At 35.6% G+C, this 15,089-nt stretch overlaps 2 protein-coding genes and 1 pseudogene across 2 annotated transcripts; 2 read left to right on the top strand and 1 right to left on the bottom strand.

The window, feature by feature from the left end:
- The first annotated feature begins 1,922 nt into the window (after positions 1 to 1,922).
- On the top strand, positions 1,923 to 5,515 carry LOC104898273 (short chain aldehyde dehydrogenase 1). The gene is made up of 2 exons (XM_010685327.3): positions 1,923 to 2,241; positions 4,473 to 5,515. The coding sequence occupies exons 1-2, from the start codon at positions 2,204 to 2,206 to the stop codon at positions 5,302 to 5,304; spliced, it is 870 nt and encodes a 289-aa protein (XP_010683629.2). The 5' UTR covers positions 1,923 to 2,203; the 3' UTR covers positions 5,305 to 5,515.
- Positions 5,516 to 10,101: 4,586 nt separating this feature from the next.
- Positions 10,102 to 11,134, bottom strand: LOC125491749 (short chain aldehyde dehydrogenase 1-like; annotated as a pseudogene).
- Positions 11,135 to 12,280: 1,146 nt separating this feature from the next.
- LOC104898272 (40S ribosomal protein S17) lies at positions 12,281 to 13,021 on the top strand. Its single transcript, XM_010685326.4, has one exon. The coding sequence runs from the start codon at positions 12,406 to 12,408 to the stop codon at positions 12,838 to 12,840; it is 435 nt and encodes a 144-aa protein (XP_010683628.1). The 5' UTR covers positions 12,281 to 12,405; the 3' UTR covers positions 12,841 to 13,021.
- Positions 13,022 to 15,089: the final 2,068 nt, after the last annotated feature.

Below are 15,089 nucleotides of genomic sequence, written 5' to 3'. Positions count from 1 at the left end.
GTCGAATATGTGAATTTAATTTTAATGGAAAGTTCAATTTACCTAGAAGAATTTTAAGGAAACCTAAGTAACCAACTTCTTTTAATTTATTTTATGGGGAGTAAATTTTTTCATATTTTTGTCAATCAAACAATATCATTATCACTAATAAAAATTATACTTTCCAAAAAAATTTATGTCAACTTAAATAACACCTAAAATATAAGTTAAACATATCCTACATGGTATAGTAGTCCAACTTGTTACCTTCTTTTCATATGGCCTTATTATGCTTAAGTTTTACGGATAAGTTTGTCAATAATGTATAGTCTATTTTAATTACAAATATTTGTTGTGAGTTATATGGCGAGTATACAAAGGGTAATATTGTGATCAAATTCCAATAAATTTTAGTTTTAGGTACCACTTCTAATAGTTTACCAATAAAAGTAACTAGCATTAATATTAGAATATTTAACTAGTGATGTGGTCTGGATGATACTCCGGATTTTACTTTGATAATGTAATTTCTATTTAGATTTTTTCATGTTTGAATTAAAGTTTGGTTTTTTTTATAAAGCTTATTATAGTATTTATTTAAGATTGGTTTGTTTTCTTTTTAGTTTTTTGCATGATTGGGTCCTTGCATTGCCTCCCCTGTCATACATATTGAATAGCCTCAACCACCATATTTCCTTCCAAACTTTTATGAGACTTTGGCTAAAGATTCACGTACATATAGTTGTTGAATCATCTATTTCTTTTGACTTTGGTTCATGAAATATAATAGCAAAAATATCATATACTTCTATATATTTGGGTAGTATGATTGTGTAATAGATTGGTTTAGGGGATCGAAGGGATAATATGGGTAGTATAATATACTTAGGTTGGCTTGGAGAGTAAGTAAGTTAGCTCTATAAATATAGTGGATTAGTGTTAGGAAAGGGGTACGAAGAATGTATTGTAAGTTCATTTTGGTGGTTAGCTTTGTGAGTGTGTTAAGTACTCGAAAGCTTGTCAATCTATTCTTTATATTTTCTATAATTTTCTATTGTTATTAATCAAATATCATCATCTTCTTCCTTAATTCTACTATCCAAATATTCAATTCATTACAGATTGTATATCCAGACATTCAGCATATGGCTAGATATTTCTAGCGACTTGGATAAGTAAAGTAGAGCTGAATTAGAAGTTGTTCTTTTTTTAAAATAAAATTTAGAGTTAAAACGTGGAAGACTATAACACTAACTCCGATAAAAGAGCAAAGTTCTTTAATTTATTATGTTTGAATTATGATATGTTTCATTTTTTTTAATTCTTGGAAAAATGAGAAGTTAGAAACTATAAGGTAGGATGAGGAAAGTTAAAAAAGTGTACATGAAACACTAGTATCTTAAAAATGTAAATATTTGACATCTTGATATTATGAAAAGCTTAAATCTCTAAATCATTTTAAAAAAGACACATAATTTTAACTTAACTATATGGATATAAGACACTTTTTTAATAAGATAAGTAGAAAAAGTTTTAGGATTCCCTTCTTGCATGGAATGTAAAGCTGAAGAATTACAATGATGAACTTCAAAACTAGACCGAACTAAATAGCCTACATTAACTATCCAATCGACTACTCTATAGGCTTCATGGTAAATATGTTGTATGCGATATGGTCGGAATTTTTGCAAGATACAATAATTTGAACTTGTCATGGGGTTGAGATCCTCCACTGCCTACTCCCAAATTAAACATATATAAGTAGGTAGTGGGGTTCGAATTTATAACCTCAAAATCATAAGGTGAGTTCCCCCTTAGTTCCATCGTCCCACAAAACAAGCTTGGTTAATACAGATATAAGACATGTAACCACTTACCAGCATCAAATGTTACCTTATAAGAGTACGTACATTCTACACGCTGGTCTCAATGCATGTGGAAAGTTAGGTTGGAGATAAATGATCCATATACTCCATATGATGTAATTAGGTGAATGTAAGATTGCATTTGCTAAACTTACTTTCTATATGCTTTTAAACCCCGTACTCCTATTTATTAAATTCTCATTTTTAGTCTTTTGGACGCATCCATTCTTTCAAAATACGGCTGTAACTCTATTTATAGAAGCACATTTTAGCTCCTTCCTCATAGAGTGAGGGGAAATATTGGACGAAAATTTTCTTTCAAAGTTCAGAGACAAAATATACTCCTATATAGATAAGAAATGAATGGCGCATCATCAATTGCTCCTCTTGCAGAAAGGTGAGTTCCATTTCTATGTCTTAGCTATCTTTATGTTGTCATTGCCAGTACATATTATTTGAAATCTTTGGGAGCTTATTTTCTGTTATGAAAATGGGGTAAAAAAAACCTTCTCGAATAATTATTTATACTTCGCTGCTAAAGGTTTTTGTCCTCTTTTAGGGGTCGTTTGGTTCAAAATAAGGAATGGAAAGGGAATGGAATGGGATAAAAGGATGGAATGGAAATGGAATATGGTACTTTAGACACTTGTTTGTTTTGATGTAGAATGGAATCATTGGCCTAATGACTCCCTTACTTTTTGTTTCCTGTGGTCTGAGGAGGGTTTCAAGATGGGGGAATCAAAATTGGGCTAGTAAGGGAGTGAAAAAAATGGATAACCCAACCAAACATAAAATAAGGGAGTGTGTTACCTCAATCCGTTTCCAAGCCTAAAATATTTCCAACCAAACGGACCCTTACTCTATTTAAGTTTAATCATTCCGACCATTTTGCTTGCATAGATCATACTTTATTCGTTTCTAAATGCATGTAACATCTCCTGCCTACACAATATCTAATGTACTACTTCCTCCGTTTCTTTTTACTTGCAACGGTTTGACTTTTACACTATTCACCAACTCTACTCAGTTTATGTGTGGTGATTTATAGTTAAGGAAAGACATATTCATGTGTGATCTTGTTAGATTCGTCTGAATGTATTTTTTCCGAATATATACTTTTATAATTTTTATTTATCGGTAATTAAACTTATTGATGGTTGAAATTATGCATTGACAAGCGTGAAAGTCAAACTGTTGCAAGTAAAAAGAAACAGAGGTAGTACTTTGTTCTTTAATATTTTTAATTATGTCTAAGTAAAGTTAAATAAGTTGATATTATAAAAATACGTGTTAAGAAGAATCAAATAAAACCATGTCTGACTATAATTTTTCTTATACATGTGTGAGGAATATAAGGTTAGATTGATAGATAAATAGTGGTTATTACGCCTGCTAGTGTAGTTCTGTTAAACATTAACAACCTCTTTGATTTAAAGAAATGTCGTAATTTACAATAAATATTTATGATAATGCTATTATATTCTAAAATATCTTTTTTCACTCGTTAGTTTCATCATCATCATTAATACTTGGAGTGTAACAAGTTATAAAGCTATTTGAGAATGAATTTTTGTTACAAAGACATTAAATGAGGAATTTCTTACAAATTACAATATTACACTAATACTCATTACCATCATATATTACAGCCTATCAAACGGAAGGTAAAAAAATACGATCATCCCTGATGTCATGCATCATACATATTAATTGGTAGAATTATGTTAAAGGACTTAAGTATTCAATGTATTTATTATGTTAATTTATTAAGAAGTTTTCTGTCAGCCTGGTTTGATTGTTGAGCGAATTCTTTCTTACATTTTCTCTATTTTTTTGGTACTATAAACAGATGAAATTGATGATCAATCTTAAGAAGTCAATTCTTAAGATTTAAAGCATTTTAATATGGTAATGACACAATTGTAGCTATCGTGTAATAAAGAGGTTTCCGAAAGAGAATCAACGTGTTTATGCTATAATGTGTGTAAAAGGCTCCTATTTTATACAATGCTACAACTAGCTCTTTAATTGCACATATCAATTTTTTCTTTTGAAGAAAATTGCACAGAACGATTGGCCCACGTAAATGATGTATTTTTAGTATTGACGCTCATCTTCATTGATTTGCATTATTGTAAGGTCAGTCTAAGATACACCAATAAAAAGTAAAATGTTTCCAAAAAATTAGTAATTATTCACAATATTTTTGAGTTTGAGCATATTGAACTGACAAATTATCTCATATAACTCCTTTCTGATCTATATTCGGCGAGATATTTTTGCTACAAACTGTGTGATAGTATTTGAGTTATTTGAGCATTATATATATCTTTACAAACTGTGTGATAGTAGTTGAGTTTGAGGAACTTGTCATATTACTCGCTACACTTTTCAATTTACGGACTCTTAGACAATTTTTGAAGAAGTAAGAAGTAGAGAGTAAAAAAAAATAAGGGACTCGTGTGGGAGGAGACAAATAGAGAGAGTTCATTGCCCAAAAAAGAAGTGTAGCTAGTAATGTGAAATTTCCCACAATAGAAAGTGTAGCGAGTATTATGAATCGGAGAAAGTATGTATATAAGCAGATGGTGTAATTGTGAAATTTGGTAACAAATTTATTTTTCACAGGCTGAAAGGAAAGGTTGCAATTATAACAGGCGGAGCAAGTGGGTTTGGAGAAACCACAGCTAGACTCTTTGTGCAACATGGAGCCAAAGTTATAATAGCCGACGTGCAAGACGAGAAAGGCATGATCTTGTGCAACGACATAATTGCATCCAATAACACCACCAGCCACCATGGTAATAACGATGTAGAACTTATCTCCTACGTGCATTGCAACGTATCCGATGAGACCGACGTTAAAAACCTCGTCGATCTCACCATCTCTAAGCACGGAAAACTCGACATCATGTTCAACAATGCAGGCATTCCGGGTGATATAGACCCTACTATTGTAGGTGCAACCATTGAAAATTTCAAAAAAGTGTTCAACATTAATGTTTTTGGTTGTTTCTTAGGGGCTAAGCATGCTGCTAGGGTAATGATCCCAAGTAAATCAGGTGTAATCCTCTTCACGTCGAGCTTAGCATCGTTGGTGGCCGGAGAGTCACCTCATGCATACACGATGTCGAAACACGCGATAATTGGATTGATGAAGAACTTGTGTGTTGAAATGGGACAATATGGCATAAGGGTGAATGCTATTTCCCCTTGTGGTGTTGCGACACCATTGCTAAGTAATGCATTAGGGATGGATAAGGGTGATGTTGATGAGTTGCTTTGTGAATCAGCTGTACTTAAAGGGGTTGCACCTGAAGCTCTAGATGTTGCTCATGCAGCATTGTTCTTGGCTAGCGATGAGGCTAAGTTTGTGAGCGGTGTGAACTTTGTTATTGATGGTGGTTATAGCGTTACTAATCCATCTTTTTCAATGGCCGTCAAAAAATTATTTGCGTAGAAGAGTTCTATTGTTGATGGAACTTCAATATAGTACTCCATCTAGGTTACCTTAGATTAAGCTCTATTAGGCGATTTATGATTGTGCGCGTCAATAAAGCAAGCCTAGTCAAACATTAAACATTAGGTGATTAGGTAGTTTCTACTCATTTCATATTTGTATTTTAGCCTTTAATTAAAGAAAAAATTCACAAGATAGAACTCAATTATTATCCATCATCTTTTATAAGTTCCAACTATGACCAAGTTCCAAGTTTCACATCTTGTTATTTTTATAGGACCGAGGAGGTAACCAACCTGCTATAGCAGGTTGAATGTCACGTGCTCACAGTTTAATGAGAGCACGTGAGTTTTAAAATGTCAACCCCCCATGCATATTTCCTCTCCTTTATCTCATCTTCATTTCACCATGGTTGCACGAGTAGAGCTCCGGCGAGTGGTAATGGAGCACCGATGAGACAGGGCAGTGGGGGGCGGCGTCACGACGCGAGTCTGGCGGCAGCAGCAGGCGCAGACAAAGTGGGGAAGAGAGCAAAGGAAAGAAAGGAAGAAAACTCCAGCAAGCAAGGGGTGATAGGATAACAGCGCAGGGGAGGAGAGCGAAGGAAAGAGGGAAGCTAGGTGTCGATGTGGCATCGGCGAGGGTTCACCGGTGAGAGGAACGAAGAGACAAAGGTGACGGGGTGAGCGAGAGAGGGATCTAAGGGTGAGGGTGTTTGTGTTTGGAGTTTTTTTTCACGGGAGAGAGAAATTAAGACTTTCAGGGTGAGATGTTGTGTGAGAGAATGAGAGGTGAGGCTGGGAAGGCGATGATAAGGGTGGCTTTGCCTTGTTTTCCGGCGGCTTCTTTTGCGAAGGAGAAGGCGAGAGGGCAAGGGTGGACGAGAGACAATGAGGAGTGAGGCTTGGGGTGGGGTTGGAAAGAGAGAGGAAGAGAGAGATTATGGGTAATAGAAAAAAGAGGTCGGGTTAGGAAGGCGGCGATAAGGGTGGCTTAGCCCCTGTTTCCAGCCAGCTGATGCAGGGGAGGAGAAGTGAAGGAAAGAGAAGAGGTGGATCCTACATTTAAAAAAATTTAACATCCTTAACCGATTTTAAGTAAATTAGGACCCATAAAAATCATAAAATGTTAAAACATAAAACTTGCAAGGAGTAATCTATAATTGAGACTTATAAAGAAAAATGAGGAATAGTTGAGCTCTATCTTGTGAATTTTTCCTTAATTAAATCTACCCCATACTATGCTACTAATCATACCACTTGTGACATGTATTATATTTAAAAACATGAACTCTAAGAAACACATGTATGTTCTTTTAATATACCATCGTCTAGCATAAAATCCACACCCGCTCCACCACCCATTGCGGGTACGATTTTAATCCCCATTCCCGCCAAACCTAGACCCATTCCCGCCCCACTTAGGCAAGAATGGAGCAGGTCTCCTACTTGCATTGATCCGTCCCCACAACCATTCCTAGTTAGACCAATGTCAACTTCAAATTTACAACAGATCAATAAATATGACTTTTGTAAAAAAAAAATCATCAAATTAGATAGATAACTATTGTATTTTTAGGTGAACGAATAGTAAATATGATCATTGCGTTATATTTATTTCTTATTACAGATGTCGTTGACTTCCTATTAGTGGATTTAAGTCAAAAATAAAGAAAAAGAGAAAATGATGTTCGGAGTTAGGACGAGAAAGGGAGGACAATGGAGATGGGCCACTTCACCTAGACATGTTGCTTTCATTTATAGGTCCAACAGTTCAAATGCCAACTCTCCCAACTACCCAACCCCAAAGAAGGATCATGCCCATTAAAGATAGCAATAAAGAGAGATTGGAGTCTTGGGGAAATTATTTAGAGTTATGTTACTCAAGACTTTGCTATAGTGTCTACATCACTACGTGGATATGGATTCCCGGAAATCGGACTCTTCTATTTTGTAGAAAATGTAGAGTTTTTCGTTTGAAATAGAATACTTATACAAGTCGACACCCGACACCTAAAAAAGTAAATAAAGGTCTCGAAGTAACATAATTTTAGAGTACCTTACTCTACAAATTCAACATACTATAACAAAAGTATTTAGTCTTGTTTGGTAAAAAGAGGTTTGGGGCAGAAATTAGAGATTTGAGATCATATTAGAGAATTTCACTAATCAATCCTCTAATTTGGATATTTGGTAAAAAGAGTTTTTATTTAGCTTATTGAACCCAAAAAACTCTTTTTAAAAAAATTTGGGGGGAAGGGGGAGCCTTTTGACATTAGAGGTTTGTAAATGAGTTGACCAATTATATTTATTCCTAAAGTTGTTAGAAACTACATTAATAAATAATAAAAGGTTCTTTCACCAAATACCCCCGACAAATTAAAAAATTCACCATATACCCTCAATATTCCAAAAATTCACCATACACCCTTGAGTTTTCGAAAACGTGCACCATGTACTCTTTTTCTAACTTCTGTTAACTCACCGTTAGCGTTATTTACAATTTTGCCATCATTAAGCATAAATCCTAACCCACCCAAACCCTAACCCACCTAAAACCAAACCCACCCAAACCCTAACCCCCTAACCTTAACCCCCTACCAGCCCAACCCTCACCCTCCCCCTCCTTTCCCCCCTCCCCTTCCTCCTCCCCTCCACCCCACCCCAGCCTCAAACCGCCACCACCGCATCACCTGCTGCCACACTAGACCGCCACCACCGCATCACCACACCAAACTTCTTCTCTCTCATTTCCCCAAACTTCCCCCTCTTCTCCACTCCACCGCCGCAACCCCTCTCCCACCCCTCCCTCTCCACCGCCGTTGTCCGTCACCCCACTCTTTCCCCATCGATTTCCCCTCTCCCTTCCCCGTTGAATTCCCCAACCAACAACAACAACAACAATGATAACAGAGGATCAAGGTCCTAGCACCACCCTCGAAAAATAGAGGAGAGAGATAGAGCACAACACCACCCTCGAAAAACAGAGGAGAAAGAGAGTGCAGCACCACCCTCGAAAAACAAAGGATATAGAGAGAGCGCAGCACCACCCGTAAAAAACAAAGGAGAGAGAGATAGTGCAGCACCACCTTCAAAAACAAAGGAGAGAGAGGAGTGGGGGTGCTGCATTTTTCCGGCGAAATCAAGGGAGACTGGCGATGGAGGGGAGGGGGACGGGTGTGGCGACGATTGAAGGGAGGGGGACGGGTGGGGCGCTGGCCTGAGGTGGAGGAGGATGGATGGGGGCTGGAGTGGGGTGGAGGGGAGGGTTAGGGTGGGTTAGGGGTTAGATTATGATTAAGATTAGAGTTAAATTAGGATTAGATTAGAATTAGGGTTTACAGTTAATAATAGCAAAATGGTAAATGACGCTAATGGTGAGTTAACGAAAGTTAGAAAAAGGGCACCTGGTGCACGTTTTTGAAAACTCAATGGTATATGGTGAATTTTTGAAACATTGAGTGTATATGGTGAATTTTTTTAATTTGTCGGGGATATTTGGTAAAAAAATCGAATAATAAAAGGTACAAACAATAGATCATGCACAAGTCATTATTGGTCATTTTTACACAACAATGTAGCAATCAACTATTAGCTATTTGTCAAACACCTTGATACAGATAACTAATACAATCAGCTAAGATCTATTAACTATCAGCTACAGCTATCTGCTAATTGCCAAACATGACCTTTTTTTTCCCTTTTGGTAGGACTTAATCTCTCACAAATTCCCCAATCTAAATTTAACATGCTCGATCCTTGATTAGAGGTGACGAAAGGGATAAAAGAATCCCTTTGTTAAGTGTTCAAATAAATTTTGATCATAAAATGTCACCACTAAAGAAAAAGTACAACCCATCCACCAAAAAGAATTAATTTAATTTGTTGTCTCACTTCTCGTCCATTTTTTTCTTATTTGTTTTACTTCCTCTATTTGAATATGATTTTCTATCTGAATGGGTTATAAAATTAAAATTCGACTATAAATAATGACAGATGTTCAGGTTAATTCAAGCTTGGTGATGTTAATTGACTTGGGACTGCTATCTCATACTACACTAGTTGTTGATGTAAATGATTGCAAGATAATAGAAAGCAGCAAAGAATATCGAAGGACAAAAGTGATAAGTATAAAACTATTCATGGGAATCCAACCATTAACTTAGGCTTTTGGTTGAGTTGGTCCCTTGACATTGTATCAGAGTAAACATGATGTAAATATCACGAGTTCAAATCCTATACATCCTTGTTGTTGCCATTTTGCAATATATAAGTAGAAGTTTGCTCTTGAGAGGTTTTTTAAAATATATAGTATTTATATCCCTTACTTTCCTCGATTTGATCGAGTTTGTTTTGTTGAAAGGTAACCTAAAAATTGGCCAACACTAGTGGGCATACAAATGGTGATAGATGTAATTGACGACATGCCTATCGCAATGGCCTCGCTTAATAACATAAAAATTGCATAGTAACAACCAATATACATATGAGAAAAATATAGTCACGTAGGATATTTTTTAATGTCGTTACAATGTGTATATATAAATTTTCATAATAAGAAACTTACATTGAAAACTGCAAAATTGCAAATGGAAGCATCAAGATGGAACAATCAATAGCGTGATTTTTTTATACATCTTATATTCGAATGGGAAAATTTGTCACGAAAGTAAAACATATAAAAGGACAAAGGATTTGAAACAAAACAAAAATTGCTCTTATGTTCCATTATTGTTATTGGAATTAAGGTTTTGACGTTGTTGTGTTTTGCTATACTTCACAATAAGTGTTGATTGGACTTACGATCTTTCATGCCTCTTGTTATAAATCACCAATCCCATAGATTCCCGATCAAATTAGCTCTTTGACGCAAGAAAGTTTTGGAGCAAAAACGAGAAAATGGGTTAGTAATGCCAAAACCACCATCAATCATAAAATTAACACCGGTCACAAACTTAGCCTCATCGCTTGCAAGAAACAATGCAACATTTGCAACATCCTCAACATCTGGTGTCACCACTTTGAGCACCGTAGCTTCGCACAAAAGCTCGTCGACCGTCTTCTTATCCGTCCCTAATGCATCAACTAGTATAGGTGTAGCAACACCACCAGGGGAAATAACATTCACCCTTATCCCATATTCCCCCTATTCTACGCACAAGTTCTTCACCAAACCAGTTATCGCGTGCTTCGACAATTCAAGTCCCCTGAGATGCCCTCATTGTTGAACATGATGTCGAGTTTTCCATGCTTGGAAATGGTCACGTCAATGAGGTTTTTCACGTCGGTGTCGTTGGAAACATCGCAATGCACGTAGGAGATTGTCTCTTCTTTGTGATCGTCGTGGTTGTTGGTGGTGTTGATGTTGCTAAAAGCCATGATTTCGTTGCACAAAGAAATGTCTTTCTCATCTTGCACATCAGCTATCACTACTTTGGCACCATGTTGGACAAAGAGTCTTGTTGTAGCCTCTCCGAAGCCACCTGCTCCTCCAGTTATAATGGCTACCTTTACCTTTAATCTGCAGGATTAATATGACCATTAATATAATTAAGGCCTTGATCTCTTCCTATGATAGCAATATAATTCCAATCAGAATTAGTAAATCAACTACTCTACAAAAAAAAAAGGTCAAACTCAAATATAGCATGAAAAAATTAAATAAAATGTTGGAGGCAATTAAGTAATAATTGAGCCAAAAAAAAACAATTATGTACATGACTTAAGTATATTTTTTCTTGCACGAGGCATATGACTTATACATTCACGCTGGAAAAAAGTAAAAAAGATAATTAGATCAATCAATACACAATCAAATATTACACAATCATCTTTCAAAAAAAAAGTATTACACAATCAAAATCCCCTAAAAAAAAGTATTACATCTGTTACTATCATTTTTTAATGTCAAGTAACATTTATTGTGTTACACTGAATTGAACCTCAAAAGGTTTAGTTTGCACTTTAACATAAGGGGCCCAATAGAAGTATAAAGCCCATTGAGCAAAGTCAATAGAGGTCAAAGTCAACAAAGTCCAAAGAAAGGTCATTAAGATTATCGAGAGATGAAAGTCAAAGAATAGCAATTAAAAGAAGATGATCAAAGGACGATTCAACATGAAGACAAATATGTATTAGAGAATAACAATTATTCAACGCCAGAAAACGGTTAAAGTTTGAATTAAATATGATTCCAACATTTTCCCTCTTCAACGTCTATGGAAGTTACATGTTGTGATTCTCTATAAATAGAGAAACTATTATCAAGAAACGAACACACACAACTCATCAAACTTTAAATATTTCTTAATTTTCTAAGGTAGCTTAGCATTAGCATACCCTAACCCCCTTCTAGGGTTATAGTTTAGTTCCTTAGTTTATGTTTTGGCGCCATTAGGCAAGATCTGAACTTCTCCAATTGAAGCAAGGAACCATGGAGGTAACAACCTTCGTGTTTTCTCTTTGAATTATCCAGTCTGGCTTATCCCTTATGTGTAGAAAAATTCATCTTTAAGTTTGTGGCAAGTATGAGAATTTTCTACTTTAAGATTGATTATTGTGGCAAGTATATATTACTTTTCGCCTGAATTTAACTTGTTGTAGTTTGATCATTAATTAAACTATAAAAAAGTACGTTAGTAAGGTTTTATCAAATTAAAACCGGTAACCCCTCAGGGACTAAGTCTCCTAAGGCATTCAATACTAAACTATTAGGTGTCCATCGGCTTGTTTGCTAGGTCAACGAACTGATTTTGCACCAACAACATCAAAAAAAAAAATACAATCAATTAACAAAGTGAAATAATTTAATTAGCACAAAATACTTTGTTGATAAAGATATAAGAAATCGTAACTATAAAAAAATATGCGTAACATTCTTTCATCGCTCATCCGTTTTAATTTTAATTCTTTAATCGCTATTGGGCTTTATCTCATTCACTACTAACAAACCCAGCCGTTTCAACCTCTATTAACTAAAACCCTAATTCCCTCCTCACTTCCCTCAACAACAACAGCAGTTTTCTCTCTCTTCCATCTTCATCTTCAACCTCTCGATCTCCCCTGCAAATTTTCTCTCTCCTCAACTTTCCCCAGAAAAAAAATGGGTCGTGTTCGCACAAAAACAGTGAAGAAATCCTCTCGTCAAGTGATCGAACGTTACTACTCAAAGATGACCCTCGATTTCCACACCAACAAGAAAGTTCTAGAAGAAGTAGCCATCATCCCATCAAAGCGTCTGCGCAACAAGATCGCCGGATTCTCCACCCATCTCATGAAGCGAATTCAGAAGGGCCCAGTTCGTGGAATCTCACTCAAGTTACAAGAAGAGGAGAGAGAAAGACGTATGGATTTCGTCCCTGAATTTTCCGCCATTAAAACTGATCACATTGAGGTTGATAAAGAAACTATTGATATGTTGGCTTCTCTTGGTATGGCTGATTTGCCTGGACTTATTGAGATGACTCCTGGAACTATTGCTTATGATACTGTTCCTGGTGCTTTTGGTCGTGGTGCAGGTGGTCCTAGGAGGTATTGATGAGTTTTTCGATTTGGGGTTTTTTTGATTTAGCGAACTATGTTGATGAAAGATGTTTTTTATTTTATTTTGGGTAATAATTTTATTTTTGAAGGTAGGGAAATTTTGATCGTTATTTTGGTACTTTGATATGAATTTATGTTATTATTTAGTATAATTGAGAGATTTATTTCTTGTTTTACTCTTTATTGGTTACCTTTTCATGTTTATAGATTGATTTGGTATCGAATTTGTGGAATTAAGGTTTGTGTTTTTCCTTGATTGATGAGTTCTTCGATTGATGAGTAATTGTGTTTTGAAGGTAGGAAATTTTGAGCGTGATTTGGTACTCTTTTATATGAAATTTTGTTATTATTTAGTATAATCGAAAGAATTGTTTTTTGTTTTGTTTCTGGTTTTGTGGTTGATTATTTATGTTTGTAGATTGATTTGGTATTGAATATACGGAATTAGGGTTTGTGTTTTTCCTTGATTGATGATGAATCTGCTAATTAGTAAGTATATAGGTTAGTGTACTTTGTTGGTTCTTTTGGAATTAGGCCCTTTCCTCAGGAGGTATTGATGATTTTTTGATTTAGGGTTTTTGATTTCGCGAACAATGTTGATGAAGATGTTTCTTTTTTTGTTGGGTAATAGTTGTTTTTTGAAGGTAGGGAAATTTTGGTACTTTGATATGAATTTTTGTTATTATTTTAGTTGAAAGAACTATTTCTTGTTCTGTTTCTGCTTTTGTGGTCGCTTGTTTATGTTTGTAGATTGATTGGTTGGGGATTGATAGATTGATTTGAAATTGAATTTGTAGAATTAGGGTTGGTGTTTTTCCTTTATTGAAGATGAATGTGCTAAATCTAGTAAGTGATTTTTCTGTGTTGATTATCGGAGTGGAGTTTGTTTCTCAATCGATCGGATTAGCTAAATTGGTTGAATTAGTTAGTTTAAAAGCATAAAGGACTGAATTTTGTAGGGTATATGGATGAATTGACATGGTTTTTAGTGTTACTGTTTTGTTATGTGGGTTGAGTGATTGTGAAATTAGTATGTTGGTAAGGAATTCTGATTATAGGATAGTCTTCAGGTTACGATTATGGAGCTTTAAGAGTTGCATTGATTCTTTGCGATGTAGTGGCTGTCTGGTTGGAAAGGGGCCTTGATACTCTAGAGCCTTGTAGAAACAATTTACCATTAGTTATGATCTTGAAGGCTTGAAGTTTTTGGAGGGATAACGTATTACCAATTGTTATAACTTATAACCGAGGATTTTGGGAAGGGTGGTGGTGGTTTGGAAAGAGTGTAAGGAACGCAGAGTGTTTAGTGCGTTATAAGTTATAACAGTTAGAAATTTAGAGTTTTACATGGCTAGTTTGTTGTATTGTGGAGAATAATCATTAATCAGTTTATTGAATGCAAGTTAACATACTAACAACTAACAAACAGTTTTAGTAGATTAATGATAAGCTGCAATATTGGAGTATAATATTTACTGTTGGTGAAGGAATCCCCTTTTTCTTGTAAGGCCTAAGGTTCATCAGGGAATGTTTTGCAAGAATTATTATGCTGCTGGTTTGGTGAAGTAGCCTGTGCTGCTTTTGTTATTTACTATCAGTAAAGGAACTTTCCCTTATTGCTCGAAAGGGTCCGTAGTTTGAGCCATAAGGACCCGAGTGCCTTATGCGTGTCAGTGTAAGGCTCAATGGCTTATTTGGCTGGTTTTTGGTCTTTCTGATTTCCCAAATGGGGCTGTGTTCGATGCTTCAAACATTGTCCGGAATCGTTGGTTTTTATACTTTGCTTTAAAATCATAGGTATTGCTGCTTGGTATGTTAAATGTTGGGAGAGCACCGTGAGAGGGCTAAAAAACCGTGGATAAAGGGGGAATTTGATATGCTTCTTATTTAGCTCTGCCATAAATCAATTGTGGAATAGCCCAATATAGCATGGCAAATTCTTGAAGGCGTCAGTCTCACCAATCAATTGTGGCATACACCTCCAATGGCGAATTTCTAAATGTGAGCTCATATCATTGTTTATTGTTTGCGCTATTTTTTAAATGCTCTCTTTAACTCAAATAGTAAGATTAGACCATCTTTGAAACCAACTAATATTCAACTTGCTCACCCAAGGTATTCACATCATATTAGAGACCTAACAGGCATCAGCCCTGTTAAAACACTTGGAATTACACATAAAAGCATCGTCCATTAGGCCTTTACCGTGCATATTCTTCAAAATTAATAACATTGTCTAGGCGT

This window comes from Beta vulgaris, chromosome 7 (genome assembly GCF_026745355.1).
Source record: "Beta vulgaris subsp. vulgaris cultivar EL10 chromosome 7, EL10.2, whole genome shotgun sequence".
NCBI classification, from domain to species: Eukaryota; Viridiplantae; Streptophyta; class Magnoliopsida; order Caryophyllales; family Amaranthaceae; genus Beta; species Beta vulgaris.
This window is presented reverse-complemented; position numbering and strand designations above follow the sequence as displayed.